General features: G+C 38.1%; 1 protein-coding gene across 1 annotated transcript in view; it reads right to left on the reverse strand.

Moving 5' to 3' along the window:
- TENM1 (teneurin transmembrane protein 1) overlaps nt 1–19209 on the reverse strand; it is a 777891-nt gene that overhangs the window by 294065 nt on the left and 464617 nt on the right. Inside the window, exon 7 of the mRNA XM_049644834.1 lies at nt 14806–15044. Coding sequence (XP_049500791.1) covers nt 14806–15044 — 239 coding nt within the window. The remainder of the gene's footprint in view (nt 1–14805; nt 15045–19209) is intronic.

The raw sequence follows: 19209 nt of genomic DNA on the forward strand, positions 1-19209 counted from the left end.
TCATTTTTACTGGTATGAACTTTCCTCTTATAAATGGCTTAATTGTATCCCATAAATTTTGACATGTGGTGTGTTTATCATTATGTCTTAGAGATTTTATAATTTGAGATTTTATTTCCCCTTTTACACAAGAGTTTTTGAAAACTGCAAAAATTTCCAGGTGAGTAGGCTTTTCTGTTTTTAAAATTTTGTTAATTTCTAGTTTCATTTCACTGTGATCTGGGAATGTCTCTATTATTTTTACTTTATGAAGCTCGCGGAGATTCCTACCGTGACCTGACATAAGATCAAATTTTGTGAATGTTCCGTGAGTACTTGTGAGGAAGGTATACGCTCTATTAGAATGTTAAGTTCAATACATGGCCATAAGATCTTATTGATTTTGCTTTTTTAGGTCTTCTATATACTTACTAAATTTCTGTCCATGTGACCTAAGAGTGGTAGGTTATAATTTCCTATTACTAGTTCTTTTTGTCTACTTCTCCTTGCATCTCTTGTAGTTTCTGCTTTATAGAGGCACTTGTTGGGTATTTGTACACAGATAGTTATTTGTACATAGATAGAATATGTACATAGAATATTCTTTCTGTTGTGTTTTTCAGGTTTTGGCCTAAGTTCTACTTTGCCTGATATGAAGAGTATAAGCCTTGGTTTCTTTTTTTTTTTTTTAATTATTTTAATGTTTTATTTATTTTTGAGAGAGACAGAAAGAGAGCACCAGTTGGGGAGGGGCAGAGAGAGAGAGAGACACAGGATTGGAAGCAGACTCCAGGCTCTGAGTTGTCAGCACAGAGCCCGAGGTGGGGCTCCAACCCACAAACCACTAAGATCATGACCTGAGCTGAAGTTGGGACACTTAACCGACTGTGCCACCCAGGTGCCCCTAAGCCTTGGTTTCTTACTGCTTCCATTTGCCTGGTAAATTATTTAATTTTTGTCCATTTCTGATTCCTTTGATTTCAGTTGTGTCTCTTGTAAACTGCATAGAATTAGGTTTTGCTTTGTGAACTATTTTGAAAATCTTTTCCTCATAATAGGTGAGTTAAACCCATTTACATTTATTGATATGACACAACTCTATTATTTATGTTATACAGCATTATGTTATCTTTATTGAATTTCTTTGTGTAGTTTGTTTTCTTTGGTTTTTAAAAATTTCTTTTAGTATTTAAGAAGGCTTATATTTTTTGTTCTGATTACCTTTATGCTATTACTTTTTTTTAAGTTTATTTATTTATTTTGAGATGGAGAGTGAGAGAGAGAGAGAGAGCTGAGGAGGGCAGAGAGAGAGGGAGGGAAAATCCCAAGCAGGTTCTATGCTGTCGCCACAGAGCCCGGTGTGGGACTCGAACCCACGAACCGTGAGATCATGACCTGAGCTGAAACCAGAAGTCAGAATCTTAACTGACTGAGCCACCCAGGCATCCCTATGCTATTATTACCTTTTATAATGCCCTTATTCCTCTTCTGCTCGCTTGATCTTCTACTATTTGGTTTGACAGGTTGAAATTATATTCTTTAACCCTCTATGTGACAATCAATGGCTTATTTTACTTTTCCCATTTTCTTTTCTCCTCTGTTCCAGCTGAATTATTATGACTTCATAAAAATATATAATATTTACCTGCTATTTTTACATCTTTGTCCCCACCTTTGTTATAATCTTAAATCTACAATGAAGTAGATGTAATTTTCACCAGCAGTGATTTTGCCAAAGACTCCCTCATCATCTCTTAGTTGGATAAAGCTTGTTCTCTAAATCATAAATCAACACACTATTACCCTTAGCCTCATCTGGTGTAATGCTTGTTTTGTATGGCCTGTGAGCTAAGGACACCTTTTACATTTTTAATAGTTGAAAAAAAATCAAAAGAAAAACAATATTTCAGGACATGTGAAAATTCTATCAAATTCAAAATTCAGTTGTTGATAAAATTTTATTGGATCATTGTAACACTCCTTCATTTACATCTTGCCTATGGCTGCTTTTGGTTATAAGTTGAGTATTTGTGACAGAAACTGTAATGGCCTGCAAAGCTTAAAACATTTACTATCTGATCCTTCGCAGAAAAAGTTTGCTGACTTCAAATCTGGTATGGCTTGTGGATGCAGTATTCCTTGAATCCTGGCATGTTTAAAACTGTTTTTCTATACCCAAACTAACTGTTTGCCTTTTTATGTTCATTCTGAAACATCTTCGTAGGTCAGCAGGAACAGTTGTATTACGAGTCAGGAATTTGGGTGACTTACCAGGTTACTTACTATGCTTCTTAGTTCTTATTAAAGTGCAATTTAAAAAATCCACGGATGACTTTTGGATAGGGGGTTTGGTATACCTCCTTAATTTTGTGATTCACTTTTATTTCTACAGGATCCTGAAATTCTAGCCTTTGTTTTCTTCTTTCCCTTCACCATCAAGCCTCCAAGGGACATTCTTTCCAAGTCAGCTCCCCTGCACCTTCAGGAGTTGTGCTTTCCAAGTTACCAACTCTAGTTCTATGCTTTAAAGCACATTTCTTTCAATTTTCAGTAGCCAGTGTTCTCAAATGCCAGGTCTGAGATCTGTTCTCATTAGCTCATTAGAATGTGGGACTTCTTGTTAATGGGAATTTTATTTTATTTTAATGTTTATTTTTGAGAGAGAGAGAGAGAGAGAGAGAGAGATTGCAAGTGGGGGAGGGGCAGAGAGAGAGGGAGACACAGAATCTGAAGCAGGCTCCAGGCTCCAAACTGTCAACACACAGCTGGACGCAGGGCTCAAACCCACAAACTGTGAGATCATGACCTGAGCCGAAGTAGTATACTCAACCGACTGAGCCACCCAGCTGCTCCGGGAGTTTTATTAATTCTGTCAACACTAGGCCTCAGCACTCCTATCCTTGTTTCTATTTAGTCTTTGATTCTTGGCTCTGGTGTGGGCTACGAACCTAGTTCTGCTTCTTGTGGGTGTTTATTTTTCTACTTATATGTCATTTGAAGTGTGTAGAACTCTCTGTCTCCTACATATGCAATTGAATTGGTTTCTGCATGGTTTTATTTGCTCTATTTGTTGGTTTGTGTTTCTTTTTGGAGGATGAGGTGTATAGATTTAGATTTCAGGGACCAATATTATTCTGCAGAAACTCAGAACTCACTATTAGTATCTATAGATACTAATAGAAACACATGTAGAAACATGCACTTTGAAATGAATCTCTCATGGTGGGAACGTCTTATAATTTTACCTGCCTAGTGTCCTTTATGTTCAATCCTATGTACGTATGAGAGAGTTGACCACATTAGGGCTATCATGTGTAATTGTGAACAGGGCCAGATTTACTAATAGGGTGATTGTGTTGAGTTTTCAAGTGTCTTTTCCTGCCCTACATAATTCTTCCTCTTACACCTCTAATGATAATACATTCATAATGAGGACCTCATTTCTTTAAGTCAAAGTCATGATGGCAAACATATTTCAACTTCTGAGTAAACTCCGACTACAGAATCTAGACTCAGCAGGAAAGAATGTTTGTTGCATTTGATGACTTTTATCTTGGATGGGTCTGGGACAGGGAAGTGATGACATTAATGTCAGAGATTTGCCATTCTTGGTTTCCAACCCTGTCGTCTCTATTAAAGTGCACATAATGTTAGGGAGATATAATACATTTTCTTTGTCACAGCCATTTTTACTTCAGTGTGAATTATCTTATTATATGGGTTGCAAGTGTAAATCCCTACCCAAAATGAAGGCAGGTGGTACAAAAGAGTGAAGAGGGCAGGATGGGTACTCTGATGTACTGGAGAGTTCATGGTCCTTTTAGGAGGATTCCCTACTTAGCTCTAGTCGATGGTTGCCATATTATTTTTGCCATGCAAAAGATTAGACAGAAAAGTGCCTGGTACTCAATAAATGTGTGGGCAAATGGGTGAACGGAGGCTTTAGTATGCCAGATTTTTCTATTTTTCAAGAAAGACTAGAAATTTGGTGTAAACCAAATATGTTATGTAAAATCTCCAGACATGTTTTTAAATTAGTTGATAGCATTTAATGAATTCTATGTGTTCAAGAAAAACCTGCCTAGGTCATCAGATTCATTTCTGAGTTCAGGTTTTATCAGGGAGTAAAAGGCAAAACTAGGTTCCTGTTTTGGGGGATGGAACAAAACAGGAGATTGAGAATGTACTTTGGTAATGAAACAGAACAGAGCTAAAAGATGGAAAAAGTAACTGAGCTCATGACCTTGGCCTCATTAGCCAGAAGGCTTCTGAGATAGTCATTGAGAAGTCTAACTGTTTTTGTTTCTTTTCCACCTACTGAAATCACAAAAGACACATGCAGTATAATTTCCTATAAAAATAGGACTATATGTACCAGTTGGCTATGTATACTAATCCTTCTGTTTTGTTTGGGCCAAAAGACATACCTATCACTGGACTCTATAAACTCATTTTATCATTTTTGGGGGAAGTGCATTTATGTATTTAATCTTGATTGTCCCTTGAATCTCCTGTTTTTAAAAATTAGCTTCCCTCCCTCCCATTAATGGGTTGCTATGTCTACATTTTATACTTCACTAATTTAAAAGACAAGACTGGTGCCTATCAGCAAGAAAAGTTATGCCAGTTAATACAAGGGCAGAATTTGGTCAGGGAACCTAAGCTAAAAATATGCAGCAGACAGGAACAGAAACCAAAGATACTAATGGTTTGTTTGGGTTTTATTCAGTCTTGAACAGGCTGTGTTTTAGGCATGACAAAGAAAGGTTCTATTTGTACCAGCTGGCTTTCAAATACTCCCACAGCCTTCTATGTTGGTAAATCTTAACTACCTCTGCAATAACCTATATGATAATCTTTGAGCATGTGCTATTATAGCCTGGAGTCGCACTGAGCATGTGCAGTGCTTTCCCACATTTTCCCACTGACATAAAAATTTTCACTTCCAAAAAAACAAATAGTTCATCTAGGTTCAAAATTCACCTGACCATTTAACTACATATGGATGGACTGAGGCTAGATTTACCACCAAGGTCAAAGATAATAAGAACTTCTTGGGTCTCTGCTAGGTGGTGGGGAAACTGCTGAATAATTTGATAAACTTCAGAAATTTGGATTCATCTGGATTCTATGTCTGGAAATAGCACATGATCTTTAATAAAACCACTCCATTTCAAAAGTGTCCACTTTCTTTCACAGCACAGTATACTTGTGCCCATTTTGTGGGGTTTTTTAAATGTTTCATTTCTGAGAGACAGAGAGTATGAGTGGGGGAGGGGCAGAGAGAGAAAGGGGTACAGAGCATCCAGAGGGGGCTCTGTGCTGACAGCTCAAACTCACAAACCGTGAGATCACGACCTGAGCCTAAATGAGACACGCAACTGACTGACCCACCCGGGTGCCCCACTTGTGCCTAATTTCTTGACAGCTGGTGTCTCTTTCATGCACTGTACGACTGGTATTAGCTTGGTTTCGTGTTATAAGCAAAATCCAAAATCTTGTATCCACCATCTCTATTTAATATTATTTTCATTTAACTCCATAATTTTATTAGTTCTGCAAAGTATCTGGAGATATGGTAGACACAAAGGACACTATGTGGTATTATTATGTGCCATATTTAATATTTATGTTTAATTACAACAAAATTCAAGGCCAAAAGTTATCTAAATACTTCCTTCCGTGAACAAAGGGCAAAACTGAATGCAAGTTGAAACTAGGTTGTCTACAACATAAACAATGGGGCTCGTTGATTTGGTGAAACCTATGAATATCAGAAAGAGATGAATATCAGAAAGATATTCAGAATATCAGAAAGAAAACTCTGCCTCTTCCGTACTACATGGTAGAACAGCACAGATTTTGGGGACGCCTGGGTAGCTCAGTCGGGTAAGTGTCTGACTTTGGCTGAGGTCATGATCTTGTCGTTCGTGGGTTCAAGCCCCACGTCCGGCTCTGTGCTGACAGCTCAGAGCCTGGACCCTGCTTTGGATTCTGTGTCTCCCTCCCTCTCTGCTCCTCCCCCACTTGCTCTCTCTCATTCTCTCTCTCTCTCAAAAAAAGAACAACACAGATTACTTGCTGTCAAAATCACATTTGCATTCAGTTTTAGCCACAGCTACAAGTAGTTAAGAGCTCAACGACCTCTTCCAATGTTCCATGCACATTACGATAGCCTTCGGTTTCCTAATCGTTTGATTAGGAGACAAAATTCATTTACTCTAAAAGAAGTGGAATCACGAGTTGCTTTTTGGTTTTTTACAAAGCACATATCCTATGTCTTTTCTTCCAGTTAAGGATCTCCTATTTCCAATTCAACCTGATAATCAGACATTTGTGAGGCCCTTCCTTAGAAATTCTCATGGTAAGCAATCGCTCTAGAAGTTAATTATAATGTGTTACACGAGGTCCACATTTAACTAGATTGGCAATACTATGATGAAGTTTTGATCAGCAGAAAATTACAGTGGGTCATCTTGGACCCTCTTAATTTGCTCATTTTTATCCCATAGAGAGCAATAAAAACCCCAAGAAGGGAGCTCTTGTGGAGCTATACTGTGATCTAGAAATCCACATGTGTCTTGCCTATCCTGGGGGATCTAATATAATGCAGTGCTTTTTTTTAACCTCTTATTTAAGCTGTAATACAGTGCTCTTATTTAAACACTATTCAGGTGGCTCCGTTGGTTAAGCGTGTGACTCTTGGTTTCTGCTCAGGTCATGATCTCACGGTTAGGGAGTTCGAGTCCCACACCAGGCTCTGTGATGACAGTGTGGAGCTTGCTTGAGATTCTTTCTCTCCCTCTCTTTCTGCCACTTGCTTGCTTTCTCTCTCTCTCTGAAAATAAATAAATAAACTTATAAAAAATAAATAAACACTATTCATATTTTGGTGAGCATATGAGTCTACCCAGGGACCTTGTGAGATTACACCTAGCCAAGATTCCAGCCTTCCCTGAGCAAACTTCATCTGGAAGGAGTTCCTCATATATGTTTCTTTTTAAAAAAAATTTTTAATGTTTATTTTTGAGAGAGAAAGAGAAAGAGACAGAGGACGAGCATGGGAGGGACAGAGAGAGAGAGGGACTCACAAACCGCGAGATCGTGACCTGAGTCAAAGTTGGACACTTAACCAACTGAGCCACCCAGGTGCCCCTCTCATATATGTTTCTTAACTTGTCTAAAATATATAGGGGAAATTACATTTTGTGTTCTAAAACATTTGGGGGATCACAGTTTTCCACAATGTTGTGAGTCTGAAATCAAAATTTCTGAAGCACTACCCTGTGATCATCTCATCTTAGCTATTAAGCTTACTTACAGTCATAACTACCCCACAATATCATCAAGATGTGTAGACATCTGGACCCATCTCTTGTTTAGGGTGCCATTAGCTTCCATCTCCTAGTTTCCTTCCCTATTAAGTTTGATCCTTTGGTTGAGCACTTCAAAAACGTTATCACCAGCAACTATAATTTCCTTATCCCTTTGTCCTCATGCTATACTTTGCCTGCAAGCCTCTCCTACCTTGGTGCAAACAATAAATTGTCCTTATTTCACTTAATTGCTCTTCTTGAAACATTAGGTATTTAGTCCCCCTACCTCAGCCTTTTACAAATATTTTAGTCTTACAACCTCTTTATATGCTCTTAAAAATTACTCAGGACACCAAAGAGACTTGGTTGATGTAGGTTATATCTAATCAATACTTACTGTATTAGAAACTGACTGATAACTTTTTACAAGTATGTATTTTATTCATTTACTGAATGGTAACAATAAACCATTACGTTTTAACATAAATAACATTATCTTCTGATAAATAACTATATTTTACAAAAATGACTGAGAAGTGTGACATTGTTTTACATCTTTAAGAATCTAATGTCTGCCTTCATAGAAGAGAAATGGATTCTCCCGTCTGCTTCTACATGCAATCTCTTGTGATTTCACGTATCATGTGGCATCTGGAAAACGCCACTGTATCCTCATGAGAGAATTATAGTGAAAAAGATAAATACTATCTTTGTGCTGTTGGGTACACAGTTTTCCTCTGTGGACTTTCCAACGGGTCTTGGGGTCCCCAGTGGTCCCCAGACCACACACGGAGGACCACTGTTCTATCACCATCATTTAAGTTTTTCTCCAGCCTCTTTAGTTGCTCCTTCTCAGTCTGCCTACCAGATAGATCCTGTGTGCTTGGCCTTCTTGAATCTTAGTATTCCCCAGAGTTCTAGCCTTCACGTTTTTTTTCTTGCTCAGCCCCCATGATTTTGGCTTCCCCATGGCTAGGGACCTCTAAACATTCAGTACCAGATATCTAATCATATATGAGGTATCCTGACCTGTTATGTCTGTTTTCACCCTTAAACCTCTTTCTTTCCTCAAACACTCTATCATGGGTAACAGCGTCACCACCTACCCAGTCTGGAAGCCAAACAACTCTTCTCTCTCCTGCCTCAGCTAAACAGGCACTGAGTCAAGTAAGTGTGTATTATCCTTTAAATACTTCTCGACTCCATCTTCCCCTTCTCTGTTCCCAGAAGATTATGCCCTCACTCTCACTCACCTGGATTACTACAATAGTCTCCCAATTTGTCTTCATCACTTCGATTTCACAACCTCCATCGTCCTGCCTGTCAATTCCAACTTCCATATTGCCATTAGGGTGATTTTTCCAAATGGAAATCTGAGCAAATAATTTTCCTGCCTTAATGAAAAACCATAAAAACACCCCATTTGCTCTCAGAATAAATTACAAGTACCTTAACGTGGCTTAAAATGCCTCTCATGATCTGCTCCTGCTGACTACCTTCATTTCCTGCCACCCTCCCATATTCTCCATTTGTGCTTCCTCAGGTTTTCCAATCCACTTGTATTTAATCATACACATTGTGCTTCTTCACCGCTCTGTAACGGGAATATTGCTAAGCCCCATATGAATGTGTCTCCACCCTGTAAGAGGCCACCTCTTAGTTTGGACTGTGGTGAATCGGATGTTCTGTGGCTGAGACTTGGCCTTCCACACGCTGGCTCTTCTATATGAAAATTCAGCCACATTTCTGAAGTTTAAAATGGGTTAACCAGCCATCTGTTTCAAAGCCATTGCTCTAATTTAGCTTATTCTTATTCACTTCAGAGTAAGTATAGCTTAACGACTTATGCAATGTGGGTCTAAAAATATTCACATAACATAAAATATATATGTATTATATATATAATTTGGATGAGGAGAAACTAAGTTAAACAAGAGTGAAATTTCCTTTATGCAACAGAATTCACATTATTTACTTTGAAATCAGAGGTTTCTTGAGATGTTTTTTCAGAATTTGCAAGATTGATCCTTGCTATTCTCAAATTTCTTAAGCATGCAAAGATCCAAAATTACTGACACGCTTGTCCAGTCCTCTTTTATTATGCCTTCTAGTGGATCTTTATCTATTTCACATAGTCTCATTTTAATTTCTCTACCTAGGCTAAGAAAGGGCTATATCGGAAGTACTTAGTAGGGTGACTGCCTCTTCTTGAGGCAACAAAATAATATCTTTTTTTTTTTTTTTAAGATTTTACGTTTAAGTAATCTTTACACTTAGCGTGGGGCTCGCACTCACAACCCTGAGATCAAGAGTCACATGCTCCACCCGCTGAGCTAGCCAGGTACCCCTCTTTTTTTGTTTTAACATAATAATCCTTTGACGTAAGACATATATTTAACTCACTACTCATTCACCCAAGACATTATCTCTCTTACTCTATGTTTTAAATCCACAGGGTGCTAGAGTTCTAAGAAAAAAATAAGAGAAATATTTGCCTTTCATGAAAATGCCTTCATTTTGAGCAATCAGTGCTAACTGTAGTTCTGCAAATTAGTTATATGTGATGCAGGTTCTTCCTGTCATTTTAGTGCATTTGATTTGGATTGAATTTACACTTTTATTTATGACAGGTAAAAGTGCCACTTAACATAGGGGAGATAAAACTTATGGAAAATATTACACCAAAAGGTGATGTCAGATGAAAATATAAATCTCTTTTAAAGAAGAGTTCTGATAAATGCATGGATGGCAGATTTATAATTAGACTGAAGTTATACTACCATTTCCCAGACCCCTTCTTAGAGAGATTGCTAGAAAGTTAGCAGATTCATGGGTAGGAGGCAAAGTCGATGCTAATGCAGAAACTGCCATCATTATCTTGAATGGGTCCATGAGAGTGAACTGGATATAGTAATAAGTATTAAACAGGACACCAAAAGGATTGATAATGGCCATAAGGATAAAGTAAAATGCTTTTTAGCATTATATGCTGAGTCATTTCTTGAATGTTATAAGCTATAACGTATTTTAATGAAAATGTGTTTCAACCCAGATACGGCCTCCAGATGGAAATGCAAAACCATTTGAAGGGTCAAAACACCAAGGAAAAGGGAAATTGGTAAAATAAAGGCAAAGTTACAGATAGTTTAGACCAGGTGGAAGGAAACAACAAACCCATCAGAGGGTTCTTGTGAAACAGACATGTCAGTTCTTAAAAGAAAAAAAAAAGTTTCAGATGACTTTGGCAAGAAGGGAAATAAAAGTAGTTCATGTTAGGATAAATTACATGCTCATTATGCTTACCTTGGCTCAAATTAATAATCCTAATAATAATCTTGTTCCACTGATAATAACCATTAGTCTTGATTTAGATCTGTTAAGCAATGCCCTAGGTGTTTTCCACGCTTCATGTCTTTTAATTAAAAAGAAAATCCATGGACAAGGTATTATCAACATTCCCATTTTATAGATGAGGAAACTGAGGCACAGAGGCATTAATAAAGTTGCTAGAAAGTGAGAGATTGATTTTTGCTAAGTGTATTTATCTACAGTTAGTAAACTTTGTGTGAAGGGGCTTTGTGTGTTTAGATTCAATGGGGGAAACCCTCCATTTTTAGTCTTTATATTAAAAGAAACTCTAAGTTCTTGAATTTTCTGAAATCAAAATTTGCCATATTCTGTTTCAATTCTTCACCGTATTGTGAGGCATTTACACTTTCTTTGTGAAGAAGGCAAAATGAACACATTCTACTCCTCTCATTCTATCACTTCCAGCACTTTCTCGCTCCCCTGTAATAACAGCCCCAGAAAGCAGGGCAATTTGGATCCATAAAAAGGAGGCCCAAGAAAGCACTGAAATCAATGTCACTCAATTTTGGTGCAGACAGCAAAGTGAAGTAGGCCCTTTGCCCTCTTGAATAGTTTCCTCCCTAAACTTTTGATCAGAGAACTGGGCTCAATATTCTCTCGCCCCTAATTCTATATTAATATCCATTCTGGTCAACTTTCTACATGTGGGCTATATATAGTATGCCATGCCAAGGAGAATTATGGACTGAAATTATTTCATCTATAGAGTTTGGACACTACCTACATACCCTGAAGGTGGTAGGAATCGTTTCCAATTTCATAGCAGAGGAAAAGGAACATCAATGTCATTAACTAACGGTACTGGTTTTGAGAGCCGGAAATCCCTACTCCCCTACTCATTTAATGCAGCAGCCCATTTGACCCCAGGCACAATGTATTCCTGTGAGTTTCTACTGCCTCTTCCACAAAGTGCTGACTGTGGAGAAACTTGATCAAAACATCAAAGATTACCAGAGAAGCTGCATCTGTGCCCTTCGCAACCATTGATGAAGTACCTTAACCTCGCCTTCTCTCGATGCCTTACATATGGTCATCTGTCTTCCTGACTACTACTTCATATGGCTTATTTGTAAATTCAAGCAAATGTGCTTCTGACTGGCACTGATACATCACTGATGCCAAAATATCAGAGAGGATGAAGCACAAGGACATATTTTTTGATTCACATGGAAAATATTACAGATTTATGGGGAAGTGATGACAATAGCCATTCCATGATATCTTCATATAATCAGTATCCTTCCATGCCTCCCTTCACCAGATTTTATGACCTCAAAACTTATTTAAAAGAATTACTCTCCTGCTGACCTGAAAGACATAGTGGGGAGGTGTGGGGATGGGGCTGGGTGCCTGAACCACCTAGCTCTGACTTTTCATGTGCTGAATTTCCACAGTGTTCCAATGACCACTTACAGAGCCATAATGCACAGAACGTCTACTGATGTCCCATTGATATCGATGTGATTTCCCCCAGTGGATTGAGGGCAGCACAGCATACAGCCATTAGTATCTAAAGGTTATGTATAATGGATAATAGAGGAAAATGAAATAGCAGAAAGGAATTTGCACGGGAAACAGAAGCAGTAAATAGTTTCAGTGTAAGATTTTACTTGGGTTATACAGCAACTGCAAAGGGGGGATTGAAAAAAAAATGATGACTCTGACAGACTCAGCAAGAGCTGAGAGTGAAATAGTTTCATATTTGGAAATGTAATACTTTTTTACTTTGACTACAGAAAGCCCTTTAAAAATCATCTTGTATGTTACAGTTCTTAAGTGACATCATTCACCTGCATGCTTGCTGAGGAATCCTTACCCTATCCTCCTGAGGTGGCTTGCAATATGGCAAAGATGGGGTAAATCGAGGAAGAGACTTTAATTGACCTATCCAAAGTCACATAATGTCCAGTTCATGATAGAAAAAAAAAAGTTATGGTATTTGCCGTTAACATCTCATTTTGAACCAATTCAACCCACTGTGCTAGCACTTAGCCTGATAGTTCTACATCTAAAATAGCTCACAATAAATGATTTGAACAGATATCTTTCACCAATCAACAAAGCTTAGCTGCACACACCGTTGCAATGGATGACCAGGTAAATGTAGTTTAATTTGTAATTTAATAACAACAAAATTGGTGGATTTGTTTACTAGACCAAGAAGTCAGCGAGCTACAGAGTTTGCTGCAGTGCTGGAGGGGCAGCAAAGCCTAATGCCAAAGAGGACTATGTGCTCTGCAGTCAGTCCACTCTGGCTTAAAGCTCAGGATCCCCACTTTCTAGTGAGGTGACCTCTTAATCTCATTATGACCTCTACATGACCTCTTATCTTTGCTGTGCCTCAGTTTGCTCACTTCTAAACTATATATAATACCGATACGTGCCCTTAAGGATTGTTGTGAGAATTAAATGAGCTAATACAAGTAAAATGCTTAGCATCAATCATTTTTGTCGACAAATTTTATTGATAGGATTGCGTTGTGCCAGGCACTGATCTCGATGCTGGGATACAGCCACAAACATGGTTAACTCTGAGAGCCACTGAATTTTCATAGTGAATAACAGGGGTGCCTGGGTGGCTCAGTCGGTTAAGTGTCCAACTCTTGGTTTCAGCTCGGGTCATGATCTCGCAGTTCGTGAGATCAAGCCCTGCATAAGGCTCTGTGCTGACTGTGCACAGCCTGCTTGGGATATTCTCTCTCTCTCTCTCTCTCTCTCTCAAAATAAATAAATAAACACTTTTTAAAAAATAGTGAATAACAGTTATAAAGAGAATGATGATAACAACAACAACAATAATAATATTTAACATTTATTGTATACTTACTATGTTTTGGGTACTATTCCAACTTCTTCTGTTACATTAACTCATTTAATTCTCATAACAACTCTATGTTATAGGCACTATTTTAGGCCCATTTATCAGATAAGGAAATGGAGGCCATAAAATGTTAAATAATTTGCCCAAGGTAACATGCCTAATAAGGGGCAGAGGTCTGCAAATCCATGTTCATAATGACTGCACTATATTGCCTTAATGTCATGTCGATATCATATGACATTGTTCACCCTATAAAAAAGGCAGACTTTGCAATGACTGAAATGTTCTATTTTCACTTATGAAATAAATAAATATGTAAGCTAATTAAACAAGTCTCAAAGTATGTAATAGAATTTTTTTTTAATTTTTTTTTTAATGTTCATTTATTTTTGAGACAGAGAGAGACAGAGCATGAATGGGGGAGGGTCAGAGAGAGAGAGACACACAGAATCTGAAACGGGCTCCAGGCTCTGAGCTGTCAGCACAGAGCCTGATGCAGGGCTCGAACTCACGGACTGTGAGATCATGACCTGAGCTGACGTCGGACGCTTAACCGACTGAGCCACCCAGGCGCCCAAAGTTAATTTACATTTGAGACTGCAGAACCACTCGAGCAAGGAAATTAATGTTCAGTCAAAATAAAATGCCATCCAGAAAAATCAATACAATTTACTATCAAGTGAGGGGGACTTTAATCAGGGTGACTCCAGAACAATATTTTTCTTAAACGTGGAAAGAGTGCCTCAAGACTGTTTTCTCCTTTACCGCCCCAAACACAGTATCCATACAATTCTGCAAGCCATTTACCTTGTGAAAAGAAGAATACATTTTTTAAATCTCGGTGTAAAACTGAATTCTTGGGAAGAAATTATGTGCTGGATTTTCTGATAGCTTCCAAATAACTACTACTTTAATGAAATTGCTACCTGAAAATCTGGTAGCAGTATTATTGTTTAACTATAATTTAAGAAGCTATTGTAGATTGGTACTTATGACTTCTAATGAGAAAACCATAACAACCTTTTAATTGAAGGGAAAATGGTTAACTACAGTAATTGCAATCAATAAGACTGCGTTAGTAGTATAAATATTTCTTCTCAAGGAGCATTCCTTACTCTCCTCAGCAGTATTTAAGGTTAGGAAGTGCAAAAAAAAAAAAAAAAAACCAAACCACCTCATTAGAAATCCGTCTGTTATTTATAATACTAAGGCTTGGTTCAAATTTTGGGCCCCAGAGTTGAGAGAGAGTCTCCTCCCCCACCTCCACCACAAGCGAAACAAGACTTTGAGAAGAAAAGAGACATGGCAACAAAGGCTTACCAATCACATAGGCGAGTAACAAAGCCAAAGTCACTGTGATTGCAGTGGCACTCAAGGCCGTGCACTTCCAGTTGCAGCACCTGTAAGGTTTGTTAAAGGTAAAGGCAGGTCTGGAAAAGGTGCTTCGAGGAAGTGGCCTGGGAGGGGGCGAGTACACGGTATTGGACGTCAGAGGGTAGTTTTGACTGGCTGCACTGAAGATAGCTGAGGAGCCAGATCCATGTTTAAACAGGAAATGCCTGCAAAAAGGAAACAAAAAGTTTGGGCTATAAAACCAAAGCCGGTTGTCACAAAGACACCAAGTACATGAATTTCAATCACGCTTTGACAAAGCTCAGGAGAACCTGCAGTGTCCCCATGAAATTGTCATATGCCAACAAGTTAACTCCGAACTGCCTTTGGTGGTCTCCTTTTGTTTTCTCCATTTACGCTTTTAGGAGGCAGAGAGAGGTCTTCTGTTCCCTGACTTGCTGGCTAGTGAATTTCTCAAACCCTTGAGTGTTAACGTTCCACGTTTGATGTTATTTGCTATACTGCTCCTTTTCATTAGCTGTGATACTCAAGAGTTGATTCAAAAACAGAAATATCATCCGGCATTTTTGAAATCTGACTGTCTTAGAAACCAGTATTTTATTTAGAGATTAGCTTTCACAGACATATTTTCAAGCAATATTCTATTATAAAAGTTGTCAAACATACAGCCAAGTTGAAAAAATTTTATGGAAACACTCATATACTCACCAACTAGATTCTACAGTAGACATATGACTGTACTAACTTTACCACATATTTCCCCATCTCTCTGTTCCTGTCTTCATCCATCAGTCCATCTTAGTTTTTAAGCATTTCAAACTAAATTGCATACATCAGTATACTTCCCTTCATATATTTCAACTTGCATATTATCTGGAGTTCAATATTTTTTACAGATTTTGAAATATAACATTTATACACGATGAGTTGAACTCTTTTAGATTCCACATATAAGTGGTATCATACCATATTTGTCTTTCTCTGTCTGACTTATCTCACTTAGCATAATGCCCTCGAGGTCCATCCACGAACTCATAAAACCAGAGAACAGAATGGTGGTCACCAGGGCCTGAGAGGTCAGAGAACAGCAGGGATGTTTAAGGGCATAAACTTGCAACTAGTAGATAAATAATTCCTGAAGACATAATGTACAGTAGAGTCATTACAGACGACAATATTGTATTAGAATCATCAACCTTGCTAATAGAGATCTTAATTATCTCCACCACAAAAAAGAAATGATAATGATGTGACGTCACAAAGGTGTTAACTAATGTGACAATGGCAATCATACTGTAATATAAATGGATCAAACCAACAGGCTGTACACCTTAAACTTACACAATGTTGTATGTAAATAGATTTCAATAAAAAATGATACATGATGAAATGCACAAATTTTAAGTGTACATTTGCTGAGATTTGACAAATGTAATCTCCTTTGCAACATAAACCCTTATCGAGATACAGAACATTCCCATCACCCCAGGATGTTTCCTTCTGCCTCTCTAAGTAAATCCTTACCCCACTTCCCCCAGACAACCACTACTTAGCATTTTTTCTACATGCATTAGTTTTGCCTGTTCCAGAACTTCGTGCTGCTGTCATGTTTGAATTACTACAGGATGATTATTGACTGCTCATGACTATTGTAATATAGATATTTCATAAACAGTAATGATTTATTGCCATGGAAGGACTTGCCAAAAACAAATACATGGAAGTATGTTTTCGTGTACATATTTTACACGTACTGAGTGCTGTGTGCCATGCATTGTGCTAAATGCTTCTCTCAGTCTTCACTCATAGGAAATAGGCTGCATTATGATCCTCATGGTGCATTTAAGGGCATGGAGGCCAAAAGGGGTTTAAGAAACTTGCCTAGCGGGGCCTGGGTGGCTCAGTCAATTAAGGGGCAGACTTGATTTCGGCTCAGGTCATGGTCTCATGGTCCATGAGTTTGAGCCCAGCATTGTCTCCGTGCTGACAGTGTGGAGCCTGCCTGGGACTCTCTAACTCCCTCTGTCTCTGCCCCACCCCTGCTCACTGTCTCTGTCTTTCTCTCAAAAATAAATAAATAAACTTAAAAAAAAAAAAAAACTTTCCTAAATTCACCTAGTAAGTGAATGACAGAACCAGAATAGGAGCCCAGGTCACTCTGGCTCCAAAGTCCTTAATCTTAACCTCTCTCCTGTGCCACCAGGGGCAGTAAAATGCACTGCTAAGCAAAAGACATTATGGTGCTACATTTTAATGTACTACTACAACACAAAACCCCTCCACAAAATAGAGAGCCAACATCACCTTGTCACATACGACCAAATGCACAAATCATTAAGCCTACATTAAGAATGCTTTCCAATTTCCAGTGTTAAAGAAGAAAAGCATATATGCTTAAAGGAGAAAAGCATATGTTTAAAAGAGAAAACAACTACATAACATGCCAGTTAATGAAAAATCTCCACACTAGAGGATTTTGCTTTAGTATCATGAGGGTAAAGGTTATTTAAAGGGCACGGTTGCTGAGAATAGAACACATTCACAAGCCTTTCTGGAGGGCGATTTGGGATTATGTGTCAGAAGACTTTAAATATGCCTATTCTTTGCTGAATAATTATGCCTAGAGGAATTTATCCCTAGGAAATTATGTGTCTGACAATTTCTATAACAAGTTGTTTGTTGCAGTTCTATTTGTAATAGCACAAAATAAACACCTAAGTGCTCAATAATTGGTATTTGCTTAAGTAAGCTATTTTACAAACACATAGTAGAATACTATACAACCATCACAAATTGTGCTGTAAAAGAATATTCACTAGGAAAAGTGTTTACAAATATCACCAAGTGAAGAAAGGCAGCTTCAGAACAGTATGGGCAACAAGATACAATTTTTAAAATAAAAAAAATATATGTTCATGGAAAAATAGTAACTTGGGTTACCTTTGGGATAGGAGTATTTTTTTTTTTTTATATTTTCTCTGCCTTGAGCTTACATTGCGTTTGTAACAAGTATCAAGAAGACGGGAGGTGGGGTGAACGGAAAAAATGCACTGCTTAACACCAACCACACCGTAGTCCGTTCTATTTACATAAACACGATTTGCTGAGCGCCTAGAAAGGCTAGACACCGAGGCACCTTATGTGCAATTTTTTGATTCTCATACGCGTATGAGGTTGATACTATTCTAATCTTACAGATGATGAAACAGACACCAGAAGAGGTTTAGTAGGAATAAAATGGTGGTGATAATAGTAGTTATCATAATAATGATAATAAGAGGTAACTTCATTAAGTGCTTACTTGTGCCAGGCATTGTTCTAAATAATTTATAAACTATTAGATCATTTATTCTTCCCTAAAACCCCATTAAAGGAAATATCTCCATCGACAGATGAGAAAACCAATGAACAGAGAGGTTCAGTTTTCCCTGGTCCCACAGTCAGTAAATGGTGAAGCTGAGTTTCAAACACAAGCAGGCCAGCCCCAAAGCCATGGCTCTTAACCACTACATGACAGTACACTATACTAGGGTTATGCAGTTAGTGGACGTGGTAAGATAAGAACCCACACCTGTTCGGACACAGAAGAAGCATGTGGATAATACTGAATCGAGTCACACTTTTACCGTTTCTCTTGGGACCAATGACAAGCGTGAAAATGCCAGCTACAGAATCACAGAGATGTAAGGAAACTCAGTAATGTTCTAATAGCCCAAAGCCCTGATTTTGCAGTTAGCAAAACTGAGGCCCAGAAAATGAAATGGATTACCTAAAAGTAACATAGGTAGTTAATGGCATAAATGAGCTTGGAATCGGGAACTTTCAAAAGAGAGTGCTATTTCCATCCCCCTATGCTACCTGCTAACCAGTCTTCACCGGGTTACTACCAGGTTCTAATCTCTTGGGTTAACTGATCCAGGCCAAATACAATGTGCTCCGACAGTACTATGTAATACATGTCTATTTTTCTTTATGTCACATGTTCTTAGAGTAAATTTTAAAGACCATCTTAACTATTCTGGATGAATAGGGAAGCATTACAAAGAAGCTACCCTTTAGTTGTTAAGAACATAAAGGAGTTATTGCTGCTTCTCAGGGCACCTAATGTATCCCCAGAATGAAGAAACAGTATATAATAGAAATAAGAATAAATATATTAAAAAAGTGACTCACAGCATTATGCTCCTTCCATTTAATTGTACTTCCTCTTTAATCCCTGAAATGGTCTCCTCCATTTACGAAGAGGTGAACTTCTTCTTTAATGCCTGCTTAGCTCTCCCAGGCTATGTTTTCCCCTTTGGGTATCTAATTTACTAGAGAGCAAGAAGTGTAGCACTTTAGAGACAGCAGAGTGGAGTAACCTCCCCATCT

The sequence above is a fragment of the Panthera uncia genome, chromosome X (assembly GCF_023721935.1).
Source record: "Panthera uncia isolate 11264 chromosome X, Puncia_PCG_1.0, whole genome shotgun sequence".
NCBI classification, from domain to species: domain Eukaryota; kingdom Metazoa; phylum Chordata; class Mammalia; order Carnivora; family Felidae; genus Panthera; species Panthera uncia.